The sequence below is a fragment of the Pelmatolapia mariae genome, linkage group LG10_11, assembly GCF_036321145.2.
Source record: "Pelmatolapia mariae isolate MD_Pm_ZW linkage group LG10_11, Pm_UMD_F_2, whole genome shotgun sequence".
NCBI classification, from domain to species: Eukaryota; Metazoa; Chordata; class Actinopteri; order Cichliformes; family Cichlidae; genus Pelmatolapia; species Pelmatolapia mariae.
The window spans coordinates 72,115,673-72,138,480 of record NC_086236.1 but is presented as its reverse complement, the minus strand read 5'-3'; the positions used below and the strand labels follow the sequence as shown (position 1 = coordinate 72,138,480).

Sequence of the window (22,808 nt, the reverse complement as noted above, 5' to 3'; positions counted from 1 at the left end):
TTAAGACCTCGGGAGGAATAAAATTAGGTCTAAACAACTAATTATGTGAATAATATTCAGGCTTTAATAAAGAATGATAACTGGGTCATTCCCTGGAAAACCAAACGAGTGCCAAACATGGAGCGAACCACAGCTAGAGGATGAGGCTGGTAACAAAATGTAGGAGCAAAGGAGGTTTTTGATAGGCTGTCACCTGTCGCACACATGGTCATATAGACCTGGGAAGTTTACACAAAATTGACTTTTTAAAGTTTTCTCCAGTAAATTATCAGCAAATGAATCAAACATCCAGGACACCGATGCTTCTTTCTGTTCCAGGCATTAAATTTATGCAATTTATTAAAATATAATCCATGACATTAATGCTCATAGCTGGTTACAGAAATCAATCAATCATGAAATATCAAATATTTACGGCCTTATTTAGGACTTTTTAATGAACTGGCAACCAGTCTCTGGTTCCAGCTTCGCTAAAGAGCAGATTAAATGCTTTTTATACTAATTTGAAAATCTTTATATTGAGACACTGCAGGCAAAAACACAGCACTGATCCATTTCTGGATTCTGACTTGATGCTTTCAGGCTAACAGAAACAAACTATACAGAATATTAGGCATGCACTTGAATATTTGTTTCTGTAAGATTCGAGCTGGATGTTCAATCTCAGCTTGGCCATGTGACATTTTGTACTTTGAGTAGTGTTCATCATGCTTCAGTTTATCTCATTTTTTGCTAATCAGCAACTTTGTTATCTAGAATGAGCAACTTTTCATCCCCCTTTAGGAAGTTTTTCTCCTTCTCAAAGGCACGTAGTGAAGAATCTGCGTACAGCACTCCTCTGCAGCACAGCTCTTGCAGCCATTGCTCTCCCGCTGCTCTCCCTCTCTGTTCTCATGCACAGCCTCTATGTGGGAGCTGCTGCTGTGCAAAGTAAGAGACTGTCTGTAGCTTCTAATTTTCCCTGTCAGTGATCATTTTACATGTAAATACAGCTGAAATCACAGCACAGTCATTGTACATCACTCGTGTAAGCTGTGATTTTGTCAGATTATGTCACAGTTATAAAATCTGACACGAGCTCTTCCACCGAGGTTCTTTGTTCAAGGTAATTACAGGCTTTTTTAAAATGTCGAAATACTTAGAATGCTTATCATCTTTACTTGTCTGCCAGGCATCCTTCTTGCTCACCGCAGTAATAATCATGCCTCAGTAAACCTCATGTTGCAAACTTTGTCACTAGATTCAGCAACTCTTATACCCCCAAACCAAAGTTTTTCTTCCTAATAAGCAACAAAACTGGGCACGCTCACTGAGACGGAGACAGACCTCCCAGAGTTTGCACCCTGAGAAACATCATGTTGTCTCTGAGTGACTGTCGAACAGCTGTTATGGATTTAGGTGTTTCTTTTACTACAGTTTGTCTGTTAGACGTTTCTGCAAATTAGTGCAACTATGTAAAATACTGAATTGAGACATTCAAATTTTAAAAATATAAGCAATTAGCTCAATAATTGTGATAATACATAATAATCCAGTAACAAATAATAATGTAAACATGAATACTATTTAATGGCACTATGTGTTTGCCTTACACTACTGTTCCCTTTATCTATGATGCATATTCTAAAATAGTGTAATGCAAATTGCAGTTTCCAATCATCTCTGCGGAGCTGTTTTCATTCCTGATAGGAATTTTAAGGCTGATTTAAAAATCACATATTTCAATATAATCGCCTATATTTTTTTCATCTTTCAGACATGCAAAACATAAACAAATTATGTTCAATTATTTATTTACCCATTTATGCTTTGGGTGACTAAAAACACAACAGGGAATTTGCAGAGTGCCCTCTGGTGGACAAATTATGCAACATCAGCGGTCATGGAATGGAAGAAGGGTGTTTCCCTCTGTTACAAGAAGTTTAAGTCCTTGAGCAATTTAAAAGCTGATACTGTTAGACGGGTAGATATCTAATAATAGCTAATAATACTGGCCTACCAATAAATTGCTTGGGCTCTTCTTTTCGTCGTCATTTTGGGTGTTAAGTTCTGGCTGTTTGCTCTAATTCTGGTAGTTCACCGCAAAACATTCAAATTAAAGCCTGTAATGAAAAAAATCCCAATAAAAACAAAACTTACATGTATTTGTGTTCTTGGAACTAAAACCTTGAAAAATCAGACCAGGAAACATTTTCATAATTAAAAATATCACAGTGGCATAAGTAATAAACAGCTGGGGTCATAAATGGCTCTGCTTGGTCACTTGAAGGTTAAATAGGATTTTCCAGATCCCAGAAAGTTGATGTGACAGTTTATTCATCATTCAGAGCCTCCCACCTCCCACCTGATCAAAGTAGACAGGGGTGGGTTGAAATCTGGTACTTTTAGCTACTTTATTTTTTTCCAGCATCTTTGATCCCTCATAACTCCATGAGTACAGCAGATAGCTGCACAGTCCTTTTAGGGCTGAAAGCCACATTTAAACTGTCAAAACCCACAACCAAATCAAGTTTACAGCCACTCCAAAATGGGTTTGTTATCGTCAGCACAGCTTTTTCTCTAACCAATGATTATCATGGGGTATATATCAGAGGCAAACTGTCTGTGATGTAGAAGAACAGAAACAAGCACCGGTACCCTGGATGTTGATTTATTTTCTGGTCATTTACTGAAGAAAAGTTTAAAAAGCATTCTGGGTAAACTTTCAAGGGTCATCTAATCACATGGCATAGGTAGCTGCGCAAGACTGGTTGGAGCATCTGAAAGGTTTCTTTTTGATACCAGGCTCAACTTGTAGCAGCGATTCTTTGATTCCTTTTGAATCTTTTAGCCAGGATTCCTTCTGAATGATTCCTTCTGAATTATGGCTGGGAGATTCATTAAATATACTAAAGGTATTATACCAAGAAATCTGCTGATTTTCAGTGAGCCAGGTGGAAACTTTTTTTTAAATAATATATAGATATATACTCTGGCCTGGGGGTGAGGACAAGCATGCTGTACTGTATTATATTTTAATTTTCTCCCGAGTGTCTCTTCCACAGAATCGCTGTAGCCCAGTATTTTACCACTGCTCACTTGGGTTTCAGAGTCTGCCTCCCGAAAATAGGAGCATTAGGCTTTAAAGATGACAGATAATTGCAAACACCTGCTCTCCCATCAGTGAGCACTGTTGCTAAGCAATAAATAATGCAGCCAATCACAGTGGAAATCCTCAGAGGGTCGTCTGTACCGTTGGCACGGGCAGGTAAAGCAAATGACGTCCTGTACATGAAACAACAGTCAGGAATAAAGAGCCTGAGTGGGTATTAGTGATGTCACTGACGCCCATCAGTGTTCTCAGTTACAGCAGATGGCGTGTCCGCTGTCGGAAAAGATTTGTTCAAATTAGTGCAAATAAATGAGGATTTTGGAAACAAACACACACACACACGCACACACACACACACACATAGATGAAACAAACAAGTGAAGGAAACAAGATGCCAACTGGTTATCAGAGGAGTTGGCATGGCAACGAGTAAAGTTGCTATGGGAATGGTAGTATTAAAAGAGATGAAAGAGGAATTATCAGCACAGTTGGAAAGTAGGACCCTTATTGTATAATCCCTAAAAGTCTAGATTTAGAAATGCTGACCTACATGTGTGAATGCTTCAAATAGACTCTGAAAGTGCATTAACAGTTGTCTGTGTTGGGCCTATATTAAATGAGGTTTTATAGGTTTTCTGTTGGGTTTTATATGCTATGTGTTGTTCATACTATTACATAATAGGGACTTCCTGCCAGGCATTGCTGCTCAGCATAAACCTTCCAGACCCTTTCACAGGATAACTACGGTGTTGTATTGCTGCCCCCTAGTGGAGCAAAGTAACATTGAACACTTTCAGTTAAAAACTTTTTTCCCCCCACTCACTCTGTTGGAGTATTTATCGTAACAAAAAAAAATCTGAATATATTTGTAATCAATTCTTCTTTCGTCCTTTTTCTATTTCCCTGCCACAGATGACAGAAACTACACAGGTAAGAACTTCTTATCGTTTCCTAATTTTGTGATTTTGAAATCTGTTAACCTTGGTCAGCTCAGCGATGACCTGTTGACCTGTCCTGCCCCATCTGTGGCTCTGGGCAACAGTTCTGAGAGTCACCAGGATCCCGTCCACTCCTTTTTAATGGAATTTTTGCCAAATGGAAAAGCTGACAATAGAAGAACTTTAGCAAAGAACTTTGCCCAAAATGCATGTGTATCTGAAAATGTGCTAGGCAGCTAGTGACCTCGTGGTTGTTAAGAGAGTAAATGATAAGGACAAATATCAAATCTATTCAGTAGTGCAACAGACAACCGTCACCTCAAGATGCTTTGGACTGTAAAGACACTACAGTGTTTGAGGAAAAGCCCCAATGATCAGCCCCACGCCCACCCTTGAGCAGCATTTAGAGACAGTGGTGAAGAAGAACTCCCTTTTAACAGGGAGATATTTTAAGCAGAACCAGCCTCGATGATGGGCCGTCTATCGATTTGTCAGGGGGTCAAGAGAGAGAAAAGGGAGACAAAAACCCCAAAACAGACAAAACACAAACTGCAAAAGACTGTAAACAAAAGTCACATGACTGCATATTTTGGAGAGAAGGACTGTTCAGTGCACTGTGAGAAGTCTGAGCCAAGCAGCACAACTAAGAAAACTGATCCAGCCCTAACTGTAAGCTTCATCAGAAAAGGAGAGCTGGAAGCCTGATCTTAAAAGTGGAGAAGATGTCTGTCTCCTGAATCCAGACTAACAGCTATGGGCTCTGCGTCATATTCTACCTTTGGAAACTCTGTGAACCACAAATAAGCCAGCAGCCTGAAAGTGAAGTCAGATAATAGTGTGAGGTTTTTAAGATACGATGGAGCCTGATCATTCAGGACTGTGTAGAATTAATATTGAGATCATTTTGGATTTAACAGGGACCAAATGAAGCTAGTATGGGAGGAATCTCACTTTTAGAGTGTCACAGGCTGCCGTGGCAGACTGTGTGGAGAGAGTAGAGGACCCAAGTGCAGACAGAGGCAAGTAGACAAAACTGAACTTAACAAAAAGTGAGCCTTTATTTAGGGCTGAAAACTCAAGAAAATACAACAAGGCTAAACTGAGGGAAAACCTGAACATAAACTGGGAAACTCTCACTGAGACTTTATACTACGACTAGAGAAGATAACAACTATGGCTTGACTGGGAAACTGTGACAAAGGGTAGGGAGGGTAACACAGACAACGAGACACTGAACACAGGAAGACAGATCTCCACAAATGAGGAGATCAGGGGAAGTGGAGACGTATGAGGAAACAGCTGACTAGAATGAACATAATGATGCCACAGTGGAAGTGTAAACTAAGCACATAGAACATGGAAACAAAACTGAAACAAACAGGAAACATGATGAGACGCAGACATGCCACGAACTTGACAACAAGAACCACAGAGACATAAAACATGACAGGTAGACCCACAAAGCAGGGAGACTTAGAACAGGGGAGAAGACACAAAAGGATCCACAAACAAAGGACAAGAACAGCAACCTGTGCATTGTAGAAATTAATTAGATAAACTAAACTGAAACTAGAAAACCAATGAATAACAAAATACAATAAAACTTAAACAGTGGGTCACACGACCGTGACATAGAGCACCCTGACATAACAGGTTATATCCCGATCAAAAATAACAAACCAATAGGTAATCACCATAGCAAACACGACACAGGTCAGCTGTGCAAACCCAGGCCATGAAGCTCCCGACACACAGGCTTTGTACTGATGTTAATGCTCTGCAGTTACTGAGTCAGCAGAGAGCTGGCAACACGCTGTGACCCTGCTGTGTAACCATCGTGGTCTTACACTGCTACGGATCCTAAATGCTTCCATTGTGCTATAACACTACTTACAGCTGATCATGGAACAAGAAGAAGAGAAGAAATGTCATATGGTGATTTGTTCGAATGATCATTTACAAGATGCTTACGTTCAGTGATGTGTTTAGAACAACCACATTCTTTCACAAATGTTTGTAAATAGTGAAGCAGATGACGTAACATTACAGGGAAATCATTCAGTTATTAAAATGAGTATATATACTATTTTATAATTAGCTTTGTAATGAAGCCCATTAAGCATTTGAAAACTCAACATGGCCATGAAGAAGTTGAAGTCTGAAATTACTTGGATTTTTTTTTTTTTTACAATACTGTTCATTTCACTCACATTTCCTGTATAGACCTCTGCACTTCCATTTGATCCTATTGATCCCAGGCTCCTGCAGCCATATACTGAAGTGTCCTTGGGCAGGGCACTGAATCCCAAATACCCTCTGATGCATCCATCTGGGTGTGCATGAGTGTGTCTGTGGATGCAGCAGTTTAAAAAGTGCTTTGAGTGCTAAAAAAAATTAAAAACCTACACATCATACAGTCCATTTAGTACACAAACAGATTCATTCTTCCATTCTCATATTTAGCCTACCCCAACATCTAACTATATCTAAACACTTTATCACCTTCCTTTGTGTTTGCAGTGCATCCTTCCAGTGTGACTGGAAGGATGTCTTTTTAAAGACTCCATTGTCTTTAAAAATAAAATTCTCAATTGAATAATCTTTTCCTTCTAATCCTTCTGTAAGATGAGCACAAACAGAATAGATGTAAAGTTGTGCAGATGTTTAGCGACATAAAAGTGGACATGGCACTGAAACACAGAGCCTCTTTGGAACTTTGCCAAAAATCAGTTTACTTCAGATAAAATCAACTTTGACTTCTTTCACTGATTTTTTAAATACATGTCAAATCATCACAAATATGCAGTGTTTCAGTAGAAAGAGTAGACCTCAAATCATAATATATTTCATAAACAGACTTCCATCTTTGATCTCCCGTCAGTCCTCTGAAGTTTTACACCAGGCTGCGGTGTGTCTTTTTCACCACAAGAGGGCAGCAGAGATCTTTGAGAAACCCCCCCACACTCGGGCGTGTCTCCATGTGGGGCAGCAGTGGCCTGAAGCACCAACAGGCGCTTGTTCTAACTGAAGGTTTAAATCCCCACACCAGCTGGAAGATCTGACTTGAGGGCATGAACAGCTTTGAACAGCTTGTCCAACTCAATATTTTTTTTTTACTGCTGTGATAAACAAGATCATAGTTGAAGCTGTAAACATAAGTTGAGGAAGATAGTTTTCATATCTTATATCAGAAAATGCACACATTGCAGAGCTCACGGGCTCTGCTCCAGTTTCCAACGAGCCAATTACACGAAGAAAGGTTCTGAGTAAATCCTTCATTTATGACTTTGAGGACGGTTTCATTTGCTCATTAGTGAGGAAGTATTTTCTGCTCATCTAAACGACCCCCCCTGTGTCTTTGCTTAATTGTAATTCCAAAGTTTTAATGGAAATTATATTCTTATTAGTTTGTTGCTAATCACTTTTTCTATGCCCTCTCTGAAGATTCACTTTTTGAAAATGGACAGGATATTACAGGGATACAATATTAGAGGGATATTCTGCTCACGCCGCCCCGCTGCTACACACAGTGTTACTTAAACACAGAGTTTAAACTTTGCAAGTTCACAGCAGGTCGTTCTCTGAAAATAAACTAATGTGCTTAGTCAGCCTTCCCTGGTAAAAAAAAGGGTCGACGCATCTACAAGAAGAGCCACTTGATCTGATCCCTGGCAAGAATCATGAATACATTAGTAACTGTTGCAGGATGGTTCACCCTCTTGCACAGTTATGTCACCACATTAGGAACTGGCCACGCTTTCAGACAGGTTGTTCAACCTTTTTTTCCTCTGGTGTTCTCCCAAAGACCTGTCAGATGGACTCCTCCATCAACACCTCCTCTCCATAAACTGTCAGTGGTTCATTTCTGTGAGCATATTTGAAAGGTACAATGCCGTGCAAAAGTTTTAAGCCACCCATCATTTCTTGACATATGACATCCAAAGAGCCAGTCTTTGTTTCTTTTAGGTGCTCCTGAGCAGCATCCAAGCAGAGAAAGGTACCTAACTCGAAGGGTAAACCGGTGGTGTGAACATAAAAGAAAATTTTAGCAAAGAACACATTTTAAATTGTATCTTTAGGCACTTTGTTACCAGCAGCCTACGACAAAAACACATCATTTGTTCCCATTTTTGTTGAATCTATGAAAAATACCAACGGTAACACAGTTTGACAGGCATAAAATTGTATCTTTGCACCAACAATGTGATTCCAGAAGAACTATTAGTGGAAGACTTGGCATGTCACAGTATGATGTGTGTTGTTAAAAAATTGAGGGAAACTGGACAAGTGGAGGACTAAAGTAGAAGTGGCAGGTCTAAAGAAAAACAAAACATCGACAGTGAATGAACAATATCTGAAAGTCGTGTGTTTAAGAAACAGGAAAAATCCATCAAAGATCTGACACAGGACCTGAGAGATGCATCTGGACCTTCAGATGATCCACGTACTGTTCACTGAAGCCTCATCACAAACGGTCTCAGGCGTTCAAGAAGCCTTAAGGATGAGAAACTGGGAGAAAAGACTGAACATCAGTGGCAACTGGTCTGCTGGAGTCTGATGAATCCCAGTTTGAAATTTTTGGTTCAAGTCGTGATCAGTGTGTAAGGAGAACATCAGGAGAGAGTCGCACCAGCGAGTGTCCATGGGGGAGGTTCTGTCATGGCTCGGGGCTGCATTTCAGCCAGGGTGTTGGGGATCTTTTCAAAAGTGATGAAACGATGAAAGCAATGAAGTGGCCTCAGATTTTGAACAGAACAAAAGGCAGAAACACAAAGAAGAGCTTTGAGTGTCCTTCAAGAAGCCTGGAGAACTTTTCCTGAAGACTACACAAAGAAATGACAAGAATGCTGCCTCACAGAGCTCAGGCTGTGGGGAAGAAAGAAAGAAAGCTGCTTTTTTTTTTTTTTAAATGCCTTTTTTTTTTTTTGCTTTTTCATTTATGTTAGCACACTTAGATTTAGGATTCAATAAATCACTGCACACAGTTCCTATTCTGCCAGAAATGAAGGGTGGCTCAATGCTTTTTTAATGCTAATGTGAGAAAAGTCGGTGCTTCCTGAGGAAATATGTTGGTTAAGTAGAAAATTCAAAAGAAAAAGATCAAAAATATTTCACCACATCCACGGATAAATATTGGTGGTGAGAGTTAAAATTTGGAAAGGGTCATTTTAAAAGTACCTTATATAACTAACAGTTTAACAGTTATGATAAGCAAACTAGTTATCTTTAACTACAGGTTTGCTAATTCAGCCATTCGTTTATGTTTCTGGTGGACACTTTTTCATTATGCTACTTTTGCTACATTTGTTTCCATTACTGCTAACTAACATTTACACTTTTCTTTCTATTTTAACTTTCAGTCACTCTTTTTAATAAATAAATTACAACTGTTAACTCTTAGTTTATGTATTAGGCTGTTTTCATCCTAAACAATTTCATGTCTTCGTCCATAACTTTAGCAAACAAGTTATAACTTTAATTTGTACGTTTAGCTAAAGAACACCATTAGTGCTTCTAAAGGAATTAAGAGCTAAAGTAGCCTAAGTAGGTAGTTTTGTCAGTTTGTTGGTCTGTAGCATTCAAGTGTGTGTTAACACAATGCCACAGTCTTCCCAGGAATGGAGAGAGCGAGCTGCATGTCAGACTCTACATGCTTCAGTTAGCATGTTAGAATCTTAAAGCTCATAACACTAGAATTAGAAAAAAGGCTTCCCATTAAAACCAATGGGAGTGCTCCCTCAACCCAGTTAAAATGCTGTGGTTGGCTGTGCAAAAAGGAACACCACCATGATGTGAGAGACTGATACAGTCAAACAGAAAACTTTAAGTTCATTTATGTTTTTGTAATAACAGTTTGTTATGCTTAGGTAATTAATCATCTATTTTAAGCAAAGCCAAATTAAAGCTGTGCATTGATTCGTTTAGTTTACAATTTAAAATTTGACCCTCAGTTAATAATTTCAGACCTTTATACTTTACACTTTTAGTTTTAACACTTAAAAGAAGCAGCAATACCTTTACCAACTCATTTAATAATTTTAGTCAGCTAGCTTATATGTTTATTCATGAACGACTGTATTTGTTCATTCAGGCTTTTTGCTAACAATGTTATGCACACTGTTATGAAACATCCTTACTTTTCTCTAATACCTTCAACTTTGGTGAGCTTCTTAACAATTTTCTGCACAAACCTGTTCAGGTCCACTTAATTCTTCAATTAAACTATAAAATATGTTTTTATTTTTTATATATTCGTTAAGACAATCTGTCTGCGTAATCCCCCGGGGTACTTATACCTCTAATTGGGAATCACTGCCATAGATTCTTTTACAGAGTCTGTGACAGAGACCCATAAGGCTGCACGTACACATCCTCTTCATAGTCCCACACAAACAGGATATACAACACTGAACTCTTAGCTTTATGCAGGCAATCATAGGTGGAAGAATAAGTTGCCGGTGAAAAACTTTGCAAATGTCACAGACTTAACAAACACATAATTAACTAAGCAACAGAGAAGACTGTTTCCTCAAATAGAAATTTCCATCCACTGTCTCAACACTGACCTCCTTCTAGCTCTGCTCTCTGTCTCCACTCCATGTGCCATCACCGCCCACTTACTGCCTCCTCAGCGGGAGAAAGGTTAATACCCTGCTCCTGTCTGAGTCTGCTCAACCTTGTGTGTGTGTTTCTGTGTGTAGATGCAACAGGACTGCATCTAGTTTCTGTTACTGTTTCTCTGACAACAGTTTAACAACCATATGCGCCCGTAGAAGAAAAGCAGCAAAAACAGGGGCATAATAATCCATTGAGTCTTTTTTAATATCATCAGATTTTAAAAGTGCTAAGAGGCTACGACATAATGATGGCTGGCTTATTTCTATTTATCTTTTGAAAACCAACAATATGCTTCAGCCCCCTGATCATTCCTGACTTTTCGACGCTGTTTTTTTAGCACTTGGCTTCAAGTGAATTTGCTCCGACTGAAGACATAAATTTTTACAAACGGAAAAAGAAAAATTACCCTCTCCCTTCATGCCTCACATTTGTCTTTAACCATCAACAAGATTACCTGGTGAAGGTTTGTCGTTTTATACAGACAAAAAAAATCAGCCTTCACCTTTTTTCTTTTGGATGTGTGTGCCTTTTGATTTTTGATGATTATTTTATTTAAACTTGTAATTATTGCTGCAGAAAAACAAGCAAAAAGTGTAATTTGTTGGAGACGACGTTCAGTGTATAAAAAGAGTGCTTTTGCAGCAGGATGGTGCAAATGTGACTGACTCAACATGAGCTGCAGTTTATTGTAATTAAAGCAAACAAAGTGGGCTGAAGGATGGTTTATATGAGCTCCACAAACTTGGTAACACAATCAGTTCACTGTGGGATTTGGTGCTTTGTGATACCTACGTGAACTTTTTCACAGCATGTAATCCTGAGTCTGGGACAGCCTTTAAAAATATTGTTAGATTGTGTGAGTACTTTGAAATCTTAAAACACACACACACACACACACACACACACACACATATATGTATATATATATGTATATACATATATGTAAGAGATGTCACGATACCACTTTTTTATGTCCGATACCGATATCATAAATTTGGATATCTGCCGATACCGATATGAATCCGATACAGTGTGTTTTTTAATCAATAAAACAGTTTTTTTAATATCTTGCTGCATTTTGTAAAAGTTCATACTCAAGTTTCAAAACACAAAAAAACCCCACTAAAGCTATTCTGTTATACCTGTATGCAAAAAAATACACTGCACCCAAAATATTTCATAGTTCAGCAAAACTGATCAATCTAATAAACTTAAATCCTCCATCCTCCCTATTCTGGTATTTTAAAGAGTACTTAGCAGGAATATTAAACAACCTAACTAATAAGGTTGCAAACTCCCAGCAAAAAAAAAAAAAATAGGGAACCACCCCCCCACCCTCTGCCTCATGATGCTTAATCGACGTAATCAACTTTAATTTAATGCACGTGTAAAAAAAAAAAAAAAAAAAAAAAAAAAAAAAAAAAAAAAAAGCACAGAATTCAGTTATTTTTCTACAATTATTAAATAGATTCAACATCTCTCTTCAACAGAATTGCAAACTGCACAGATGGTACTTTCCCAAAGGAAAAAGTACTATAGCTTACTAGGGTATATTAGACTTAACAGTTACTATATACAGTAATGGACTTCTATACATTTTACATCAGATTAAAACTTTGGGTGTAAGATTCAAATAATTATTTATTAAAAGCTAGACATTTTAAAATAGGAATAAGAAAGTAAAGTATGTCTTTGTGCCCCCCTTTCCATGTTAATGCCCTACCTTCCCCCCTGGCTAAACTTTGCTAGATCCGCCCCTGCACAGTTACGTCAGCTACGTAGAAAAGGATCCTGGTGTAGAAAGTAATATTAAATAAATTCTAACAACAGCTTATCAAGCTTAAACGTGCTGCTGTTGTTCAGCCGCTGGTTTCCTCTTTCTGGTGCAAAGTGGACCAAAAACAAACAAGAGAGAAAAGCCGATCAGCTGATCATTGATCAGTTTCATGATTGAAGTAGCAACAGGAGAGGGAGGGGGAGGCAGTCGCTCCATATATTGGTTGTTAAGCTTAACGTGGGAATGCTTTACAAACATTCAGAGATGAACTTACACACTTGCTTTACTTCTCTCTGGAATAACTTTCTCGGAGATGAAATGCGGGTTTGGTAGCGAGGGTACAAATGCTCAACCAGACCGCACAGCCGCTCTATCACGTGAGGCATACTGCTCCGACGTGCTAAGGTTATGAGCTGAGTTACGCCATGTCGCAAGTTTTGTGAGGTGCTTTTGTGATATTTAATGGATCGGATTACATTTTGTATTTCTCTCCGATATCCGATCAGGTAATTTAGGTCAGTATCGGACCGATACCGATAGGATTGGTCCATCTCTAATATATATATATATATATATATATATATATATATACATATTTCATTGACTTAAAGGCCATTGTTCACCTGTTAGAAATAAATCTCTGCCTCAAGTTTCCAGGAGAACGTTGCTGAATAAGCAGCATGGGAAGGATGGCATGAGAGCAAAGTAACAGAGAAGTTGGACTGTTATTCTGAGCAAACAGAGGTATTCTCTGAGCCAAATCAGGGGCCAGTGCATGAAACTCTAAAGCCTTCAGCGGATCAATTCATCAAGCCTTGTTCACTGAGAGACAGCAAAGTAGGTTTATCACAGATATAGACTTTACTAAATAAAGAACACAAGAGCTGAATCAGCCAAAGTCAAACGAAAGCTGCCTAGCTGTGGTCTCAGAGGATGAGGAGCGTCTCGAAGCCATTTCCCAGGAGGAGAAACGAGGACAGAAAGTCCAGTTTACAGATGAACCCTGGTAAACATCAGTGGCAGTAACTTGAGGCTGAATGTAAGGAGAGAACGAATGATGCCAGAAAGAGAAAAGTTTGTAGCTGGACACCTGCAGTGAACTGACTCCACCCTGGCTGAGGAGAAGCAGCTCTCTACTCTGCAGAGACGTGCTCCACCCTCTGGTTTGCATTTTTGTGGGGAAGGATTCGTACTGCAGCAGGATAATTGGCACAATCACACATCAAAACTTTAAGGACCAAAGAGCGACGACTTTCGCAGACTTTCCTCCACATTCGTATTACGTCAACCCCGCTGAAAGTTTACGAGGACACTTAAAAGTCAAAAATTCCCAACCAGAGGGATAATAAGAGAGAGACACAGACATGACACTCGAAGAATTATGAATAGAAATGAGTGAACTGTAAAGATGGTGTTAATCTCACCCTGCCTTCAAAGAGCCAATCAACAGTGGAGCTGTGAAACATATGATTTGATCATGTTGTTGCACTGACGCATGCACACAGAGGTTTCAGATATGTGTTGGCAGCCACTGCTGTCTGTTCATTATTGTAGTTAAGAGAAGTTCAGTGTTATTTTGCTTACTTTAGCCATGATGTAAATGAGCGTGGCATTTGTTCAGGGCCTTGATTGTTGATTGTGATTGCACTCTGGATCGACTCATTAGTGAAGCTGTAATGTCACAACTTTGCACAGTAGAAACAAAAACTTTCTTTTCATGCCTGTCGGAAAACTTTTTAAGACTTTTTATCGGAACAAACACGATGACACATATTTGCAACCTGATACCTATGTTTATTCCTGTGTGAATCAATAACTGCCCAAAAACCTCGCTCACTTAGTTTGTCATAACATGAGACGAATATTTACAGCCTCGTGTAAAATCAGCCTTCTTCTTTTTCCGTCTTCTTCCGTTAGAGGTAACACCAAATCAGATAGAGGTTCCCGTTTGACCCTTTCGCAGTCAGCTCTTTTTCTTTTGGTAGAATAAATTTAGTCATGAAAAAAATGTACCTTCACACCTCATTAATGTTTTCTGAGTTACAGGTCAGTTTTTGATCCCACATAACTGCACAAGTACAGAAGACAGCCACAGGAAATCTTCAGGGATGAAAAACATCCATTTAAATGACACGTTTAAAGAAACAAATTGCAAAAAGAGCAAAAGTTGTTTAATCGAGGTGATATGAGTATGAATGTCGCTGCTCCATTACACAGCCATAAGCTACTTTCATGAGTTTTAAAATTGGATTATTATATATTATGAAATGATCTGGATACAGTTAGAATCATTGCTGGAAGATGGACTGTCATACATATGCTAGAACATGCTTTGATCAGCCACCTATACTTTTACCCAAAATGCACTTTTTAAACTTTCAATAATCAGAAAACAGATCAACATCTGCAATATTAAATTGGAGCATTTTTGTTATTAAAGCTATAATACATCCCCTATAGCGCTCCCTCTATATATATTGATTCTCAAAGTTGCTTATTGAAAAAAATCACGCTGAACAAAATTCAGGTTGTGGCTGTAAAATAGATTTGGTTGCTTGGAGCTGAAATGGATTTTTCCACCTTGAAAATGTCATGTGGGCTCAAAAACGCTTGAGAAAAAAATAATGCCAATGATCAAACGGAAAACTTCATCCCACCTGTCTGCACTTTGAGGAAAAATATTTATGGCCTATTTGTAAAATTTTGCATGACTTCATTAAATATACTAAAGTTACTGTTTAAAAAAAATCATGTGATGGTGAGGGGTCAGGTGGGAGTCGCTAATTAAATGATTATCAAATCATGCTGGGATAATGTGAGTTATCAGGCTTCAACAAGCTTAGACTGAACATTAAGCTCAGATTCTCAGTTGTATTGAAATATTTTCTAGTAAATTCAAAACTAATGCAAAAAAGGAGCATTTTCACTCCCAGCCTGAGATTTTTGGATGTCACTGCAGCTGCTGTGAGTTTAGGGTTGCCCCAAAAAGTTGAGCCGCACATTAAAAAAAAATAATTTACCTCAAGTGTCACGCTCCTCACCTCATGCAAATGTGAGTTTGAGACCTGCGCATGGCAGTAATGGATTTCCAAAGCACACGAGTAGCAATATTTTGGCAGAGGAAACCTTCTGACAGTGAAGCAGAAGATATTTTAGATGGTTTTTTTTACTGGTATATTTATAACAAATACACAGAAGTTATGTCCCAGTGGAATAGTTTTATAGTTAAGCAGTGGATTTATTATTCTTAACAGAATCCACTCCGCCCCGATACTCAGGCAAGATAGATTTCTCTAATAAGTGAGATGCTGCAGAGTGGAGAGAGCTGCTGCAGGACAAATTATGTAATGATGACACTGTATCTAAGTTAGTCCTTTTTACTGCCTGATGAACTACATTTTTCTAGCAAACTGGCCAACATTCATGCTTCCATAAATCACGCTCTTTCAAATAATCCTGGCCGGCACTTCCGCCACAAAAGGAAAAAGTTGCACGCTGAAAAAACCGTACCATATATCTGAAACATAGATCTTGGGAATCCTATTTTCCCCGATATCTATTTTTCAGCACATCGATTTGGATTTCTGCCAGAGTAACACGTGCTCTGCAGGTGGAGGCGAATGTAATCTGTCTATTGTTAAAAAGGAAACAGTATTTTTCCACTAACACGTCTTCCAGGAGGAAAACAGGCCATTATTCTGAAGGATACCCATTGTGCAAACTGCAGACACACACATTTACAGTACAAGGCGCCTCATTAAAGCAGCTCAGCAACATGTTACAGCACTCATTTCTCCAATGCAGCTTTTTCAGGCTGTGCCTCAGCTAATGTCTTCTCCCAATGTGGCATTTGCCACCATGGGGGTTGTTAACAGTGCACCGTCCGATGCTGTCGCATCTTGCCTGTGTTGGCTGCAGGCTTATGGAGGGAAACAGCATATAAAGTTCACAGCTGAATAATTGATGGTGTGTTGGATGGGTCACGGGTGGCAGCGAGGAAGAGGAGGTGGAAGTGGAAGGCAAATGCCAGTAGATGATCACTGCACTCATGTCAGCCTGTGAGGGCTTGTTAGCAGCTGGATCTGAATAGCTCTCTGCTACATGGAGATATCCAGATAATGAGATTTGGGTAATGAACCAGGGTTATATAATAGTCATATTCCATCGCCCAACTACAAAGAGATTTTAATTTGGCCCAGAGAAATAATGGTCTTCTTCTCAATCATTGCAATGAGTAATTTTCAAAAGCTAACGCTAACATTACATTGCAATTAGAGCACTTACACAAGAAAGGCAAAAACAAGACCATAAAATGGAATAAGAGTGAAGTCAGTAATCCAATAATGCTTGAAAATGGCTAAAAGTGTCGCCACCGCCGCGACGATTTTCTGAGATTTTAGTTTAGATAATAAGCTATTAACTTTTAGCTCTATCATTCCTCAAATGATTCAAAGACATCGAATGATCTCCCAAAACATCAAACGTTCATCTGAAAGAGAGACACAAATAAAAGCCAGCTGAGGCCCGATTCTACGTGTGTGTTTATCATCCAAAAGGTGCGAGTGTGCGTGTCTCTGTGTGTCAGAGATACCGACAGACTGTGCTGAATGTGAACAGAGGGTTCAAACAGCAGGTGTGCAGAGCGTCCAGCCTCCCTCTCATCAACACCAGCTACATCGCCGTCACCACGCTTCTCAGATCGAGATGAAGGCAAATAAGATAAGGCGTGATTGATGCTGCTCGCCACGTTTAGTGCTGATTTCTTAAAGCGCCTTCGGTAGCATTTTTAGACTTGATTGTGGAAGAGAAGGCAGAGCTGGCAGAGGTGGTTACAGATCAGAGTTACACGTTACTTGTGTGCTCGTCTGGCAAGCGTGGAGTGATCGATTTGCAGGTCAAACAGCATCGAGGCTTAGGTTTTCTTAGGGTGAAATTATAACATTTTTCAGCTTATTCAACAGCTTTTGAAAGACTGTAATTCAGAGGAAAGGCCTGAAGAATGTCCTGCTTATACCTCGCATAATGATTTTTTCAGTCTCTCTATATATAATCTACTGCTTATTTTCTCTCTTAATCTTCTGGTCTGTAAAATGTCAGAAGAGGTGAGCAGCTTTCCTAAAGCCATGACATGTCTGGTTTTGTCAGACAATCAGCCTGAACCCACAAAAATATGCTTATTAAGGACAACAAAAAGAAGCAAGCCTTCACCTAAAACTGGCGTTTTACCTGTTTTGGTATTTTATATAGAAGTGCAGCTACAAAAATGAAAGAATATGATCTTCATGAAGAGGTTTGTTGCATTAAACTGAATTATCCCAGATCTGTGATTTAAAAATCCGATATTCTGATATATCAGTCCATTTTTTTCTTTCTAATACACAAATCACAAAGAATTTCCAACATTTGTTATGTGTAGTTTTGCATTTACTTGCATAGCGGCTGCCGGACGCTGCTCAGATCGGTTGTTGCCTTTGTGGCATTCCAAACACGCGTGCTGCCACAAGGACGCTGCAGAGTTCCCTCTGGGCAATGCAATGTCAATACTCAAAAGGTGTTTCTCTCATCTCTTCTTTACTTTTTCAGTTTTTGTTTATCGGCTGTTATAAATACTGATACTCATAGATTGGCGCATAGCTAATATTGGCCAATAATATCAGCCTGCTGATAAATTGTTTGGGCTCTACTTTTCTGTAATGGAGATTTACTTGCAGTCCTCCAAAATGCCAACAGCATACAACTCAGTGTCGCTTAAATTACATTTAATTGTTAAAAACAATAACACTGGTGCTACTGTTCATTGTTACCTCGAATTCTGACCTCAAAACAACGCCTCCAGCATTGCCCTCCATCACGGCTCCTTCTCAGTGCAGAAACCATCCACCTTCTCTGAACCTCTCAAATACAGCGACAACCAAAATTGTCAGAATCAGATCGAGTTCAGATCAAAACTCCAAGTTCCTTCCGGTCTCTTGTGTCTTTCTTAGTTCCAGCACTTCCCTTCTTCCTCTTGATTTCCTTGGGCCAGTTCCACAGTCAAGGCTGATGTTCAGAAACACCCGCTGCTTGAACTCGGGGAAAAGCTCATGTTTCACTCTAATCTAAGCTGCTGTTAGCTCTTGATTTCTGAGGCTGGTAACTCTAATGAAGTTCTGCTGTGCAGCAGAGGGAACTCTGTGGCTTCGTTTCCTGCGGTTATCCTCATGAGAGCTAGTTTCATCACAGTGTTTGATGATTTTTGTGACTGAACTTGAAAAAACCTTCAGTCCTTAATGTTTTCCAAATAATTGACCTTCATTTCTTAAAATAGGCTAATGATGGACTGCTGTATCTCATTAAGGGACCAGGACTGTTTTTCCCATGCAAACACTACATCAGCACAATATTCAATCATTCAGGAGGAAAAAGTTCCACCTGTTAACCTTTGAAAAGGTTCAGCTGTGAAGTGGTACACATTCTAAATGACAAACTCATGAAGCTGGTTAAGATACTGACAAATAGGTGCAAAGTGGTCATTGAGACAAATGGTGGCTGCTTATCTTGGTGCTGCCTCTGAGACACTGTTGTTAATCACATAAAGCCAGACGCCCCCCCGACCCTGTTAAGGATAAGTGGAAGAGAATGGATAGATGTGTGGACATAAACCCAAACGTGTTGTTTAATTGAAGAAATGCTTAGTTTTGCCCCACAGCGCAGTGCAGCTATTCTCAAACTTAAGACTACCGTGACCCATTTTGAAATCTGAAAATCTTCCACCCAAGCCTTTAATCACAACTCTGATCATGACAAATCTAAGATGAAGTGTTTTCTCTGTTGTCTTTTCATTTTGATCTCCCTTGAAAATCCTTGAAATTGTCCTGGAATTACCACTGATGAGGATATTCTTAAGTCTAAACTCTGCAAACCATCTCGTCTCTCTGGCAAAGACACCATATCCCCACGCGTCGTCACAGGCTGGACGACTGTACAGTCACACATATAAACACACTGAAATTCATTTGCTTGTTCAGGCTGAATCTCTGAAACAGCTCCACCTCTGCTGCCTGATGCTGTAACTACAGCTCCATTCAATTCTTTAACTCGATTATGAGATACAAAATAACATCTAATTTTAAAACTTACAGTTTTGTTTCATTAATCCTGTTTTAAATGTAACTGTTTAGTTGGCAGATTTCAACCATTATTACAATCTTGTTATTGCTGTAAATGATTTCTAATGGCCCACCTACATTTCATTCAACATCTACAGCTGTGGCTCAGACTTTGGAAATGACCAGTGTCAGGAAAAGAACAATAGAGAGAGAGAGCATAGCCTCTAATGAGTTTTAACAAACTTGCGATGTGTTGTGTAGATGTCCTTGTCGTCCCTTTGAACTCAACTACAAATCAGTCAGTTAACCCTGCAGTCACGTTGCATTTGGTTATAATTTAGAAAGCTGCAACACTACCAGCTGCTGACACTGTGGCAACAGCTCTATGGTCAGAATATCCAGAGACTTTATTGAACAACAGTATATATTAGTAGTCTAACTATGATGTCATACCAAAGTCATACTATTGTGTTGTCATATTATCCTATAAGACGTAATGCTTTTAGAATGTGTAAATAATATATTTCCAGTGCTTTGTATCCTGCTGCAGTGAGGCTTTGGTCTTATGTTGTTGTTAGTGTCGTGCACTCTGAAGGGTCCGAGTATGGGATCCATGGTGGACGTTATCGTGACATTACCCAACCAAGCTTTGATTGTAGGGACTGCACTATTTACCAATACATAATTTACTGTTAACATTCTTTTTAAAATATATTTTAAAAATCGTTTTTGAAGTAAAAACTGAAAATGATCAAGCTTGTGACTAGAAGTTTTCTTTTTTTAATATTGTGTGAGGGTAAACTGGAGAACTTTGGACTGATAAGATGGTGTCACCTTGGCATTCTCAGAACTGTGCTGGGAATCTTTTATTGACATTTTTATAGACTAATAAAAATATCAATTAATTGGAAAAAATAACAGGCAGATTATTCAATAAGACGTCGCTCAGTGCATCATTAAATCTAGACGTGGAAACACTGGAACGTTAATTATGTGTAACCTTGACATTTATGACTCTACAAGAACTCAGCTCAGTTGAGAAAAGCGGCTGAAATATAATTGAATGCCACTGTGAGTGGGATCAAACTGTGCGGACATGTGACTACGTTCAGCAGAGGCACTCACTGAAAACTAACCCAACAAGTTTGTTCTATTTTTATTGTGTGAAAATCTGAAGCGGCTCACATTGACACGAGTTAGCCCGTTATATTGATCATATATTGCCTGCCCGGGCCTCCTGTACCTGTTAAATACCAAAGCTTGTTTTTGGCCATTTGTGCCGATGATCAGATATTGATTATGGGCGCACATATGCAAGAAATACAAAGCCAAAGAATGCGCAGATGCGCGTGTGTGCAGTGGAAGCAGTGCTTAAGTTAAAGTCACCGTGCAAATGTCAAAATCTTTGAGGTTTAGCCTCTCTCTCTCTCTCTCTCTCTCACTCGCTCTCAGAGCTCGTGCAGGCTCGCTCTCTCTCCCCTCCTCGCTCTCTCCCTCACACTCAGCCAGCCGGTGCTGCAGTGGCTCAGTCGCAGAGCGCTAGCGCGGCTGCTTTTCCGCGGTAACTCGTTTCATCCGTCGGGACACGACTGCGTCCACGGATCGTAGATGCAGCCCTCCGTTTGCGCCGCTTCGTCTCCAAACACGCACCCGTTCGACCCGCTTGACGTCTTCTGCGCGGACTCCGGCGTCTCGTTCGTGCGTCCCGATTGCGTAAAAGTCGTAAGTAGCTAAGGGACGCGCTGTCCAATAATCTTGATCGATCGCAGGCCGGAAGCACGCGTTAGTTTAGTTTGGAAAATTGTGTCGATGTGAGCGGAGATGGAAAGTTGACCGCGTTCTCACATGATCGCCGCGAGCTCTGCAAAGTAAACGACTCTGTCCCGAAAATATCCAGCATGCAATGCATAATTAATCAAGCATTATGCACAAACACACGCCGATTAATTATTTACTCGATCTGCTAAACACTTGTAGTTTAAAGTAAATAGGTGTCCGCCACAGTATCTGCAAAGCGCAACATAAAGTCCAAACACACTCCAGGGCAGCCGGACACGTGTTGAGTTCAGTGTACGTTTAGCTGTGGGATTGTTCAGAACAGCCCGACCTTACAGCTGCAGCACCGGGGTCAAGCTGCTCCGGTTCAGCTCACCTTGAACCATGTTGGTAATGTGCACGAGTCCTCCGCGGGCAAACCGCCCAGCCCGCGGCCACGCGGCACTCCTCCGGGCATCTCTCATAGTCCTTCTCCTCCTCTGGCCACGGCCGTCTGCAGGCAAGAAGAAGCTGTACATCGGAGCGCTGTTCCCCATGAGCGGAGGCTGGCCGGGCGGTCAGGCGTGCATGCCCTCCGCTCAAATGGCCCTGGACCTGGTGAACAACAGGAGCGACATCCTGCCCGACTACGAGTTGGAGCTCATCCACTACGACAGCATGGTGAGTGCATGTGGAGGAGAGTCAGAGGAGGTGCGCACTTAAAGTGATGTGTGTGTGTGGTGTCAGCCCCTGAGGGATGTCATGATCTGCCTCTCAGATTATCACGAGGGCTCTTGTCATTTTCTCAGTTCTTGTGAGTGTTTTGTTCAGTTCTTTTCTGATTAAAAACAGAGAAAGAAATCCTGGCTTTTATTTCCAGTTTTCTTAAGAGTCATTGCAGATTTATGAAATTATACTGGCTGTCTTTTTTTATTTTTTAGGATTGCTGGTTTTCTCCAAAGTTAAAAATCATTAGGAACTGCTTTAATAATAGCTCACCTCATCAGGGGAGGTTTTCTTTGAGTATTGTAGATTTTGGGGTCATATTTTTTGAACATCATACTCTTTGTGATGGAAGCGTCTTTACTGATGTTTGCCAAATACAAAAAAATCAGGTATCAGGTGAAAATGTCACTTTTTCTAAGGAAGTGCTTTGGTTCTTTCATGTTTTCATCTATGGGTCACCCCGCTGACAGCTAACCCCCCCAGAGTCTTTGCACTCTGTGCCACATTCATTTTGCTAAATGAGCAAACACACCTCCTGCTTGTTGCTCATCAATCATTCATCATGGTGGTATTTTGAAATGTCAGCATTATCGACCAATATAAATCCAATAATCACCCCTCCAGCTTGTTCAGATACTGCCCTTTTTAACCACCCACGCCACCCAAATCAACCTTAATCACAATCCGGGTTATTTCTGTGAGTGAATAATCCTCGTCTTTGGGTTCTCACTGAAAGGAAGTGTTTTTCTCAACAGTGGGATGAGTGCAGACACAGATTTGTTTAAAAAAAAGCAATCCTCTGTCTCTTCTCTTGA

General features: G+C 39.9%; 1 protein-coding gene across 2 annotated transcripts in view; it reads left to right on the top strand.

The window, feature by feature from the left end:
• Positions 1 to 22,808, top strand: part of gabbr1a (gamma-aminobutyric acid (GABA) B receptor, 1a) — a 126,351-nt gene that overhangs the window by 26,134 nt on the left and 77,409 nt on the right. For both annotated transcript variants that reach the window (XM_063486344.1, XM_063486345.1), the window contains 2 exons: positions 4,004 to 4,021; positions 21,788 to 21,948. In XM_063486344.1, the coding sequence (XP_063342414.1) occupies positions 4,004 to 4,021; positions 21,788 to 21,948 (179 nt within the window). The remainder of the gene's footprint in view (positions 1 to 4,003; positions 4,022 to 21,787; positions 21,949 to 22,808) is intronic.